At 48.3% G+C, this 13134-nt stretch overlaps 1 protein-coding gene across 17 annotated transcripts in view; it reads left to right on the top strand.

Annotated features, from left to right (window-relative positions):
• ZMYND8 (zinc finger MYND-type containing 8) overlaps window positions 1-13134 on the top strand; it is a 125937-nt gene that overhangs the window by 59697 nt on the left and 53106 nt on the right. For all 17 annotated transcript variants that reach the window (XM_047851634.1, XM_047851640.1, XM_047851644.1 and 14 more), the window contains 3 exons: window positions 2362-2439; window positions 3482-3597; window positions 9332-9813. In XM_047851634.1, coding sequence (XP_047707590.1) covers window positions 2362-2439; window positions 3482-3597; window positions 9332-9813 — 676 coding nt within the window. The remainder of the gene's footprint in view (window positions 1-2361; window positions 2440-3481; window positions 3598-9331; window positions 9814-13134) is intronic.

The raw sequence follows: 13134 nt of genomic DNA on the forward strand, positions 1-13134 counted from the left end.
AGAGTTTTATAATCAATATTTTCACTTAAGAGTGTTTTCCCGGATAGTTAAATACACAGGAAGAACAGAATTTTTCATGGCTTTTATGATGATTTTCTTAGTATAATTGTTAGGAAGGCATCTACGAGGTCTGAGACTATACACATAGCAAAGGCTTTATGTAGGTATTTCCTGATTGATTTCTAGAAAAGTTGTAGCAACATGTATAACAACCTGGGTAGTTTTTCTGTGTCCGTTCCAGTTTTGGAAGTTATAATTCAAAAAATACGTGTATCTATGTTTTTCCTGCAAGATGGCATCTCACTGTGATTTTGGTTTGCATGGTTGTTGTTTTTTTTTTTTTTACATGTTTATTTATTTTTGATAGAGAGAGACAGAGCACAAGTGGGGGAGGGGCAGTGAGGGAAGGAGACACAGAATCCGAAGCGGGCTCCAGGCTCCAAGCTGTCAGCACAGAGCCCGACATGGGGCTTGAACTCACAAACCGTGAGATCATGACCGGAACTGATGTCGGACACTTAACTGACTGAGCCACCCAGGCCTCCCCCCCCCCCCCCCCCTTTTTAAAGATTTTATTTATTTTTGAGAGAGACAGAGTGTGAATAGAGGAGGGACAGAAAGAGCGGGAGACACAGAATCTGAGGCAGGCTCTGGGCTCTAACCTGTCAACACAGAGCCTGACACAGGGCTTGAACCCACAAACTGCGAGATCATGACCTGAGCCTAAGTCAGACACTTAACTGATTGAGCCACCCAGGTGCCCTTGGTTTGCACGTTTTTGATGACAAGTGATGACACACTGTTTCTGATGTGTTCATTGTTGGTTTAGAGTTTTGTATGAGTGAGTTGTCCAGCTGCTTTCCCTTTGGGGATTCCTTTGTTTTCCTGGATTTGGGAGCTAAAGCCTACGTGTTTAATCAGTGGGTTACCTCCAGGTGGAATTTACTGGACGCAGGTACTCCGTGTGTGGCATTTCTAAATCTACCTGTTGGCGATACATTGCAGCTATGTGGGCTTCAGTGCCAGGGCTGCCTTGGACCTTATGTTACCACTTTGTTCTCGCCAGTACCTTCAGAATAGCCCATAAATAGAGTGAGTAGGAACAGGAAATATATGCCACCACTTTCTTACTTACTTACTTATTCTTTTGCTCCTTTATTCAGTCATTTATCCATTGACCTTTGAATTAGTCAATTATATTTATAAAATTATTATTTAGTAGTATATTGAGCACCTGCTGAGTATCTGACACCTTACATGATGCAGAGATAAAGAGAAAAACAAGTCTTTTGATGATGGTAAGAGAATAGGAACGAACAGGGCAATGACAGGTGAAACACGTCAGCTCTGGAGCACGTCTGCCTGGGTTCAAATCCTGGTCCTGCCCCTTTGCTGCAGAGAACCTTGGGCAGGTTTCTTGACTTTCTGGGATTTCATTTTTTCCATCTGTAATATGGGGGAAAGAGCAGGCCTGCCTCTGGAGGATGTAAAGAATGAATGAATTAGTACCTGTAGAACACTTTGATGATCCCAGCGTAGATCTCTGATAAATGTTAGCCAATGTATTGATCACTGTGTCACCTAACACGTTTTACATTTATCTCCTATAATCGTTATCTATTTGGTAGGTATTGCTCACATGCCCGTTCTGTAGATGAGAAAATGGAGGCACAGACAAGATAAGCAACTGTTCCTAAGGTTATAGAGCTAGTAAATGGTGGAGGCTGAACTGAGATCCAAGAAAGGGGCTTGTGGGTTCTAAGTTGTACTTAGGTCCCCTAGGGGAATGTATTTAGACAAAATACCACCTGCCCTGGATGATGTGACTAGAGCTGGGTGGGACTTGAGCACAGCGAGCAGAAGCCAGGGTAGCTGGAGGAGCTGAGACAGGTCGGCCTAGGCCTGGTCGCACTCGGTGTCGAAGGTGCTAATCTGGAGTTTAGATTTATTTCCTTGTTAGTTTCTCAGCCTTGTACTACTGGCATTTACTCTGGAGAATTCTTTGTTCCGGGGACCGTCCTGTACCTCCTAGATTCCATTTGCAACAGCCAACCGTCAGATGTACAAGGTGTGGACGATGAGCAGGATTGGTCTGGCCGCTGGGTCTTGGGGGCTGGACCGCAGTGGCAACACGAGTGGGAAGCTGGTCCAGATGTGGTCCAGAGAGGGGTGGTGGTGGCGGCTCGGGCTGGGTGGGATCTCGGGGGTTGGTGAGAGGCGATTGGATTCTTCTCCGAGGTGTTCCCCACTGAGGGACTTGGTGTAGCTAATCTTAACTGCTAATGTCCTCACGCATTCCTTGAGTGTCTCCAGATGTGAGGCCCCTTGCGTGACACATCCTAACATATTTTTGTTTTACAGATGAATGAAATTGAAGTATGTCCAGAGTGTTACCTAGCTGCTTGCCAGAAACGAGATAACTGGTTCTGTGAGCCTTGTGTGAGTTGTATTTCCTTTCCTTACTTCATTTTCAGAACTCATGCCTTAGAGGACTACCCAAGGCCCCCTTTTCTGGGTGGCTTATTTGATGAAACTTTGGGAGAAGATTTTAAATAACCTTTTTTTTTTTTAACCAATAAAGTAATGGCAGAGTGAAAGTAATCCAGGTGGAATAAACATCTGGGGCTGAAAATCCATGTGCCAGAGGGAGCACCGTGATTTCCTGGGTTTATTAACCGCGGGCAGACTGCAGGCTAGAGAGCAAAATAGGGCTCATTAGGGAGAAGGCATTGAGGTAGTGAGAGTCATAGAGAAGTGTGTTCTTTGACGAACCTGTTTTGAGAGAATTGGAAGTACATTTCTGGATCGGGTCTATGGTGTTTCCCAAGTGGGCGGTTTGGGCTGGGGAGATGGGAAGAGATAAATCACCCTGTTTTCTTCATCCATCTGTATTTTCCAAACCAGTGTTCTGCAGAGAGAAGGGTGTTCCCGGGGTGGGCTGGTGGGTGAGTGGAGGTAGGGCTGGAGTTTACTGGGGGGCGAGATTGGGCAAGTAACGTGGAAAAGTGAACCACAGGTTACGTCTCTTCCTGCCTTTGGAGATGAAGCCCCTGAAGAGTTGCAGCCCTCGAGAGAGAACAAAGGCGGCTCATACTGCCCTTATTAAATGCTGGATACAATGCCCATTTCATCCTCCAGCTTAACAGAGGGTGTAGGCGTCGCTGTCTCCATGTCACAGGGAGAGGTGGACACTCTTGCTCACGGCCACCTAGGTTAAGGGCGGTGTGTTCAAGCCAGTGTTCCAGCCTCATCTCGTCTGTGGTTCGTTCTTCCCTGTTTTCTCCGTTCACCCCCAGAACCATCTTCGCCCGGGCCTCCTGGCCTCAGGCCCTCCCAGGGAAGCCCCTTTGGGAGACCCTGCGTGGAACTGCTCCTGTTCAGCTGGTGGCCTAGCTGTCTCTGCACATACAGCAAGCTTTGTATATGGCGCGTCTTGCTGCCCAATGCGTATAAACTCTGGATTTTGTTTTTCTTTTCCCAGAGCAATCCACATCCTTTGGTCTGGGCAAAACTGAAGGGGTTTCCGTTCTGGCCTGCAAAAGCCCTGAGGGATAAAGATGGACAGGTCGATGCTCGTTTCTTTGGACAACATGACAGGTGCGAGTCAAAACTGGCTGCAAATGTACAGCTTTAACTGAACCTTCGATAACTGTGACGCCAGCAGGGGGCGGAGGTATTATCGTGGCGTTTATTGTCGCGACACCAACCAGTGATCTTGTAGTTAAAAATACTGCCCTGTGCTGCGTTCCGGCTGATAATGTGCGTGGGCTTCGTTTTTTTCAGGTATGTGAAGAGAACAATCATGCTTTCGTAGTTGCGTTGATGAAGCTGGCACCAGAATAGGTTCCGTGGCTATTTTAAGTGGTGCTGTTCTTTTTAAATTTTGTGGAGTAAATTGAACCACCACACAAATTGCTTTTCAAAATAATGCTTTCAGGGATCAGAAGTATTTCCACCGATTGCCAGTAAATGAATCTCTTATCATTGTGCTGGGTGGTTCTCTCTCCTGTTGCCTTTTTCCCTTAAGCCAAATAGGAAATTGTAAGAGGTGGCTGTTTTAACAGGTGGTAGCCCTCCCCCCACCCAGCGTTTTCTGCCCTCCCCTCTCCCTCGCTCGCAGGGAAGTGAATTGTTCTAGTTCCCAGCAGTTTCCTATCCTATGGGCTTGAGAACAGCAGGTGGACCCAGATGAGCAGCAGTTAATATCCTAGTTCTCTTTTAGCGAGTTATGTGAGGATTAAATGAGGCGAAACCCTTTCCAAGCGGCCACCAACCAGTTTGAAAAAGTGTTTGAGTGTGTTGGGGGAGAAGACTTAAAATTCTGGGGGCGCCTGGGTGGCTCAGTCGTTCAAGCGTCTGACTCTTGATTTCAGCTCAGGTCATGATCTCATAGTTCGTGAGTTCGAGTCTTGCATTGGCTCTGTGCGGCCAGTATGGAGCCTGCTTGTGATCTCTGTCTCCCTCTCTTTTTTTTTTTTTTTTTTTAATTTTTTTTGGTAACGTTTATTTATTTTTGAGACAGAGAGAGACAGAGCAAGAACAGGGGAGGGTCAGAGAGAGGGAGACACAGAATCCGAAACAGGCTCCAGGCTCTGAGCTGTCAGCACAGAGCCTGACGCGGGGCTGGAACTCACGGACCGCGAGATCATGACCTGAGCCGAAGTCGGCCACTTAACCGACTGAGCCACCCAGGCGCCCCATCTGTCTCCCTCTCTTTGCCCCTCCCCAGCTCGCGGTCTCTCTCTAAATAAATAAATAAACTTAAAAATTATACACACCGATAGAATATACAGAAAGTACAGTTTATAATTTCAAACACCCGAGTCAGAGCTGTTACTCTGTTCACTTTGCTTGTTGCCTTGCAAATAAAGACAGAAGAGTGATTGGTAGTCTGTGAAATCATTTACTAGGAATCCTTTGTCTGGAGGCAAAGTGGAAATTAGCTGGGATGGTCCTGGGTTTGATAGGAAGTCTTTTGCTCTATTTGATTTTGGACACTTTGCTGGAAATCTTTTGGTGCTGCCGTGGGTCAGGCCACGTGCTGGATGCTGGGGATACGGGAGTGAGCAGGACATCGTCCCTGCCCACCTGAAGGCTGGCATCCTAGTGGGAAAGACACCCAAGTAAATACCCAAGTAAACACACAGGCAAGGTGATCTCAGGGCGGGGGCTTAGAGAAGATCTGGGTGGAGGGACAGAGCCAGCCTGCTGTTTCTTGGGGAGAGCTGGGACACAGTGTGGTTTGGACAGGAGAGGGGAGGAGAGGATGGTAAGTGATGGGTGGGGAAGGGGGCAGGGTCTGGCTCACACGGGCTGTGGTCAGATTCTGCCTTTGATTTGAAGGGCAAGAAGAATTCGTGTCAGGCTGTACATCACTGTAGCATGGCAAGAGTTAACCATCTTGATGCTTCGGGATTATTCTCGTTCTGTCATATAACCCAGTGTGGATATAGTGGGGATATAGGTGGGTGGGGGAGATCCGTGCCTGCCGCCATGTACCAGATACATCCCAGACTCTTAAGAGTCTTGGATTCTGTTCTTAGCTGAGCCCACTCTGCATGGACATCTTACTCCTGCCTGTCAGTTCTGGACGGTCTTGGGGGGCATGAGCTCTGCCAGCCCTGTTCCAGAGGCCATTTCCCCAGAACTGGACGGTGTAGGTTGGTTCTGGGTGGGAGCTGTCGTGGAAGCTGGGCCCCTGCATTGGTGAAAAAAGCCAGCGGCCCATGTCTGATGCCCATGACGTTTGTCTAACCCCCTGTGTCTTTTGTTCCCTCCGAGGGAATGTGCCCAGCTGTTGGATCGTTTTGGGCGAGGGGAGCCCCTTACGGGGAGCGATTAAGGGCACTCCGTGGGGATGGGTTAGGGGGTGCAGGAATGAAGTCACTGACAGCTTGGGGGAAACCCTGAAAGGAGCAGCGTCCCTTCCTCCCAGGAGATGTTCTTAAAGCAGAACTGGCCACACCCAGCAGCCCAGCGCGGAGGCTAAGGAGAATGGATAGGCTCTTTCTCCGGGAGCAGCTTTGGGGCTGTGGAGCAAAACAGCAGCCTGGTCCTGTGCAAGCAAAGTAGGTCAGGAGAACAGAGTAAGAAATGTCACAGCCCGTCACGTGTTCATCGTTAAGTTAATAAATACTGGAGCAGGTCCCGGGAGGCTTTTGTACAGATCAAGGCATGTTCGGAATAGTCTCCTAGCGTGCTTTTTTGTCCCTTAAGAATGTTTGCCTTCTTGGGATTTGATTTCACAGACACACACACACACACACACACACACACACACACACTCACACTCACGATACTGTACAAAAATCCAGGAGATATCTTCTTAAATGCACAAGAGTGAGCTGGCATGAATTGAGTGCCTTCTATGCACCAGGCACTGTTTCAAGTTCTTTTTGCAGCTGCGGATTTATTCCCATTTGACTGAGAAGAAACCTTGAGGCCCCAAGTAGGGTGTAGCTCAGCCCTGTGACTCTGTGGCCTCTCAGGACATTGACCCCAGAGGCTTTCTTTTGTTAAGCAGATCAAGCTTCCCTTCAACTGTGTCCTGGGCCTGCTTTAAGGAAAAGAAACCAGGTCCTGAAATCACTGGCAGGTACCTTCATTGAAGGTGCGTGAGACCCTGGCAGGAAGACAGTTAAGGCCCTGACCCCAGATAGAAGGCGGGGTGGGGGGGGGAGGGGAGGGGACATAGTGACAGTGGCCCTCGGCCAGCTGGCTGGTGATCTCCTGGTGCTGCGGGGACTGGTCTAGGTGCATTTCATTTGCTCCCCTTGACCCCGTCCCGGGAAGGGCTCAGCCTCCATTTTATCGATGACAGAGTGGAGGCCGGCTCAGGGAAAGGGAAGTCATTTGTCCAGGAGCGGCGGGGGGACCCCGGCTGTTCCTCAGAGCTGTCCTGTCTCGTCCAGACTCCTGCTCCCCCAGTTGTAACGGCTGCGGACTCTCACCCAGAGGGCATCTGTCTCCTGCCCTGCCTCGTTCTTGCGGTTCCTCACGTCTCTGCAGGATGACAGCAGCTAGTTGGGGTGATGAGAAGCTGGTAATTTACAGCACGCTGAGAGAGCAGTTAGATATTTTTGGGGTGTTTGGTTTTAGTTTGTGTCACGACCTAGTTATCACCATGAGTTGCAAACCTCCATCCTCTGCCCTGAATTTCACCCCACGCACACGCTTTTATTTCTCCGGGCCGTTTCTCTTCAAAATAGGAACGAGATTCCAGCTGTTAAAACGTGGGTAGAATGTAATCTAAGTAGTCCATATTTTTTGCTTCTCTTTCAAATGCTGGAAGACTCGGCAGTGTGGGGGTCAGATTCCTGCACGGGCACTTGTGACGCTCCCGTGTAGACGGTGCTTGCGTTGGACTGGCTGTGGCATTTCTACCTCCCCACAGCCCACTTTGCTCCCATCACTTTGTGTCTGGCTTGACTTTATGGTCTTTGAAATCCAAAAGGCCTCCTTGGGAATGTTCATTCCCGCCGGATTCCCAGCTATATACGTACGGGATGGAGGCTGGGGATTCGAATGTCACATGGTCCGCCTCCTGTCCAAACCCCGGAGCAGTGGTCGGCTATACTGCCCTCTCCTGCCTGCGTCCGCTCAGCCACCAATCCCAGAAAAGCAGCTCATGGCCTCCTGAGGTCTCCGCAGAGCATGCTGGGATGTGGGCGGTTGGAGGCAGGCAGGCAGAACCAGCCGAGAATGGGGGGTGGAGGCTGTCCTTTGGTTAGTTTCCACATGAATTCTCTCACATCGAAGCCATGCACCTCCTTTCAGATTTACGGTTTTCCGGTGTTTCCTTCTAGTGCCTCGTAGAACCCCAGTTTTACGAGAGGTACGAAAACTGTGTGAATGCAGAGGAGTGGGCTTTGGGACCAGTTCTTTTTTTGGAGGTGCAGTCCTGGCAGCAGTGATGGTTCCTTACTCTCTACTCACCCAGAGCCAAGAGGGGATTTATTATTCTTCTAATGGATTAAAATGACTAAGTCTATGAGCTTTTTAATGTTTTAGTGAAGATCGCTGCTCACATTCTGTCACAAGAACATGTCTATTAAGTGTTAACGGCTAATCATGTGTTAACCATTCAAACCAAGTCATTTAAAACATTTTTTTGGCGGGGGGCACCTGGGTGGCTCAGTTGGTTCAGCCTCTGACTCTTCCATTTCAGCCTAGGTCATGATCTCACGGTTCATACGTTGGAGCTCTGCATTGGGCCCCGTGCTGACATTGTGGGGCCTGCTTGGGATTCTGCCTCTGCCTCTCTCTTTGCCTCTCCCTCCTCTGCTTGTGCTCTTTCTTTCTGTCTCAAAAGAGAGAAATTTAAAAAAAAAAAAATCTGTTTTGAGAGAGAACAAGTGAATGAGCGGGGGAGGGGCAAAGGGAGAGGGAGAGAGAGAATCATAAGCAGGCTCCACAGTCAGCATGGACCTCAACACGGGGCTCGATCCCATGACCTTGGGATCATGACCTGAGTTGAAATCAAGAGTCAGATGCTCAACGGATTGAGCCACCCAGGAGCCCCCAAACCAAGTCTTATGTATGTACGTATGTTTGAAAGAGAGAGACAGAGATAGACACACACACACACACACACACACACACACACACACACACACAGAGCATGAGCAGGGCAGGGGCAGAGAGAGAAAGAGGGAGACACACAATCCAGAGCAGGCTCCAGGCTCTGAACTGTCAGCACAGAGCCCAAAGCAGGGCCCAAACCCACAAAGTACGAGATCATGACCTGAGCCCAAGTCGGACACTTAACTGACTCAGCCCCCCAAGTGCCCCCAAGTCATTTTTAAAGAATGGAGTATGTAGTTAAGAAGGTCGACAGACATACCAGGCTAATTTGGTTTGCGTTAAGGAAAAAAATTCTGGAAACACCCTAAGTGTCCATCGACAGATGAACAGATAAAGAAATCGCGGTAGATAGATCTCATGGGATAGTATTCGGCCTTAAAAAAGATGGGACAACATAGCTGAACCTGGAGGACACGACGCTAAGGGAGAGCAGCCGGGCACAGTAAGACAAAATGACTGCGTGAATTCCGCTTAGAGGAGGTATTTAATAAAATAGTCAAATTTATAGAATCAGAGTGTAGGATGGGGATAGACTCATCGGGCATAAAATTATCGTTACGGTGAATAAAGCCGTGCCTACGTTAACAATAGGGCGTGTGGGTCTCTTAAACTTACCGCCAGAAAACCAATTTTTAAAAAACCCCCAAAAATAAATAAATAAACAAACAAACAAACAAATAAATAAATAAATAAAAGGATCTCTGAAAGGACCAAAGTTGACTTCACCTCTCTCTTCTGCACTTCCTAGGGCCTGGGTTCCAATAAATAATTGCTACCTCATGTCCAAAGAAATTCCTTTTTCTGTGAAAAAGACGAAAAGCATCTTCAACAGTGCAATGCAGGAGATGGAGGTGTATGTGGAGAACATCCGCAGGAAGTTCGGGGTTTTTAACTACTCTCCCTTCAGGACACCGTACACGCCCAACAGCCAGTACCAAATGCTGCTCGATCCCAGCAATCCCAGCGCGGGTGCTGCCAAGATAGACAAGCAGGAGAAGGTCAAGCTCAACTTCGACATGACGGCGTCTCCCAAGATCTTGATGAGCAAGCCCATGCTGAGCGGGGGCACGGGCCGTCGGATCTCCTTGTCCGATATACCACGCTCCCCCATGAGCACAAACTCTTCCGTGCACACGGGCTCCGACGTGGAGCAGGACGCCGAGAAGAAGGCCACGTCGAGCCACTTCAGCGCCAGTGAGGAGTCCATGGACTTCCTGGACAAGAGCACAGGTCAGCCGCGGAGGAAGAGGAAGAGGCGGGGGCGGGCGGGGGGCGGGGGGGGGGCCGTCCCCTGCCACGGAGGGCTTCCGTCGGGACCACACCTGTCGGGTTCTGGCTGGCCAGCGTCTCAGAATCAAAGGGACCTCTATGGGGTTTTGCTCCAGTGGAGGACATTTAAAAATTTAAATGGGTGACCCAGAGGGATTTTTGCTGTTAGGAATCAAGAACGGAGAAAATCGGTCCCCAAAGGCCAGATGGAGGTCCTTCCTCGCAGTGGGGCAGAGGTGGCCAGAAATCCTTGAGAGTTGAGAGCAGACGCCTCTTGGGCTATCACAGCCAAACTTCCCGTAAGAGTTTGTTTCTCAGGAATGTTACTTCAATCGAAAGGCTGTTTTTCTATCCAAACTCTACCTTCACGATACTTAGCGCTCCAGTGTTAGAGCGACAGGTGAGGTCGGCAATAACGTGTGCCCTCCCCCGAGCGCTCCTTACAGGTTGGTTGCCCTGATTGACACTTGCTGTAGAATGGCAAGTGGTTCAGAATGAGGCTGCCGGTCGGGGCGCCTGGGTGGCGCAGTCAGTTAAGCGTCCGACTTCAGCCAGGTCACGATCTCGCGGTCCGGGAGTTCGAGCCCCGCGTCAGGCTCTGGGCTGATGGCTCAGAGCCTGGAGCCTGTTTCCGATTCTGTGTCTCCCTCTCTCTCTGCCCCTCCCCTGTTCATGCTCTGTCTCTCTCTGTCCCAAAAAAAAAAAAAAAAAAAAAAAAAAAAAAATTATAAAAAGAATGAGGCTGCCGGTCTCAAATCCCAGCTCTCCCACTCACTAGCCGCGTGGCTTTAGGCCAGATACTTAAGGTCTTGGTGCTTGAGTTTCCTCATCTGTGATGTGACGTAATAACAGACCTGACCCGTAGGTTCTTGTTAAGGCTTAAATGAAGCCGTGTCCATGAAGGGTCGGAACAGTGCCAGAAAAAGTAAGCGTTGCAAAGACGTTGGCTGCTACGTTATTTCTTACGGTGGTTGCTCAGCAAATGCCTATATGGATTCAGATTCAGATTCGCATTGGGACTGCTGATGCGAGGGGGTGCTGGTCCAGTGTGAGGAAAGGAATGGTGACTTAAATTGAATTCTTTGTACCCAAATATTTTTTTTTTATTTTTTTTTAATCTTTATTTATTTTGGGGAGAGAGAGTATGAGCAGGGGAGGAGCAGAGAGAGAGGGAGACACAGAATCCAAAGCAGACCCCAGGCTCCGAGCTGTCAGCACAGAGCCCGATGTGGGGCTCGAACTCACAGACCGCGAGATCATGACCTGAGCCGAAGTCAGACGCTCAACTGACTGAGCCACCCAGGCGCCCCTCTTTGTACCCAAATATTATTTGGCTGTCTGTTAAATACTTCAGAGATTTATTACTTCCACGAGGAAATGGGTTTACTCTCATTTTTCTTTTTTTTATGTTTATTTTTGAGACACACACACACACACACACACACACACACACAGTGCGAGTGGGGGAGGGACTGAGAGAGAGGGAGACACAGAATTGGAAGCAGGCTCCAAGCTCTGAGCTGTCAGCACAGAGCGCGATGCGGGGCTCGAACTCACTAACTGTGAGATCATGACCTGAGCTGAAGTCGGGCACTCAACCGACTGAGCCACCCAGGTGCCCCTATTATTTTTTTAATATGTATTTATAAGTGTTTATTCACTTTTGAGAGAGTGTGAGTGGGGGAGTGGCAGAGAGAGAGAGAGAGAATCCCAGGCAGACACAGGACAGGATCTCAAGAACTGTGAGATCACGACCTGAGCCAAACTCAAGAGTCGGACCCTTAACTGACTTAGCCACCCATGCGCCCCTTAAAGTCCTTTTTTCTAAAATATGATCCTGTTGCCAGTATGTGCTTGGATCATTTGGGGATTATGAGTTAGGCAGCCAGTGAGTACTATGTGTAGAGAAGGTGATTCCCCCAAATCGTTTTAATCTCACCAGTTGTCCCCTTTTCTGTAAGGAGCCAGATAGTAAATATTTTAGGCTTTGTGGCTCTTTGTCCCTCACGACTCTACAGCTATTCAGCACTGTTGTATTAATGAATAGCCATAGGCAATATGTGGCTGTGACCCTGAAATTTGAATTTCATGTGATTGGTGTGTTTCATGAACTCTAGTAACCCTTCAGGATTTTTCCATTTGCAAATGGCAGGTAACCCTTGTAGGCAATATGAGAGTAGGTGGTACGCTAGATTTGGCCCATGGGTCCTTTTGCTAACCTCTGTTACAGACCTAGTTAGAAGAAACTCTTGAGTCCGTTTCCCCATTTTACAGGGGGCAAAATTGAGGTCTCTGTGGAGAGTGGAGGGAGGCGCCTGTGCCCACAGCTAGATCTTGATTCTACATCCATTTTCTTTTCATTGCACCCTACTGCCCTCTGCTGTCAGCAGCGACAATAGCGTGTGGTACAAGGAGAAGTGGAATATTTACTGAAATGCCCCACAGGGAGGGAGGGTATCATTGAGATGAGATTTTGATTTATCCAAAATAGTGTTCAAAAAAAAAAAAAAAAAAGATCGTCATAGGATAGAAAAGTCGTATTAGTTTTAGCAATAACAATTTGGTAGCCAGCAACATAAAAGCTACACACTGAAATAAGTTATTAACTAAAACTTTTATGAGCGTTTAGAAACCTTCCTTTTGTATCGCGGGCGTGTGGAGGAACTCAGTCACGTGTCTGTAATCTATAGAACTTGATTCAGTTTTTCTCAGGAGTACTTTGCTCAGCCAGAAGCCTTTTGCCCGTGGTGTCCTGGTTATGGATCAAAGCGGTTTATATTCTCCGTGATTGTCCTGCTTCCCCCTTGGTCTAGACGTCCTGGCCTAAATCGATGCCTTTGGCAATATTTGCTTGCAGGACCTCGACTTCAGCCATGAATATGTATTCGGCTACGAGTTATAGCGCCGGGGGTTGTCAGCACCCTCTGAACGAACAGTCCTTTGGTCTTGTAGCTGCACTAGGGGTTACTGTTTAGGGAGAAGGGAAAACGTCTTTGGATACTCCTTTTGTCATAACAGTACATCCTTGTCATACAACACTTGTTATTTATAAAACTAAAGTCACACATCATTCCATCTCCCGGTCAGCCCTTGGATACTTGTTTCCAGGACTTCAATTTTTTTTTTTTTCTTGGCGCAAAAAAGGTGATTTTATTAAAGCGTGGGGACAGGACGTGCGGGCAGGAAGAGGTGCTTTCCAGGACTTTTTTCTATGTTGGTTTAGGAGTCATACTATTCAGTTGAAAACAGATATTTCTAGGGATCAGGCAGGTATGGAGACGA

This window comes from Prionailurus viverrinus, chromosome A3, assembly GCF_022837055.1.
Source record: "Prionailurus viverrinus isolate Anna chromosome A3, UM_Priviv_1.0, whole genome shotgun sequence".
NCBI lineage: Eukaryota > Metazoa > Chordata > Mammalia > Carnivora > Felidae > Prionailurus > Prionailurus viverrinus.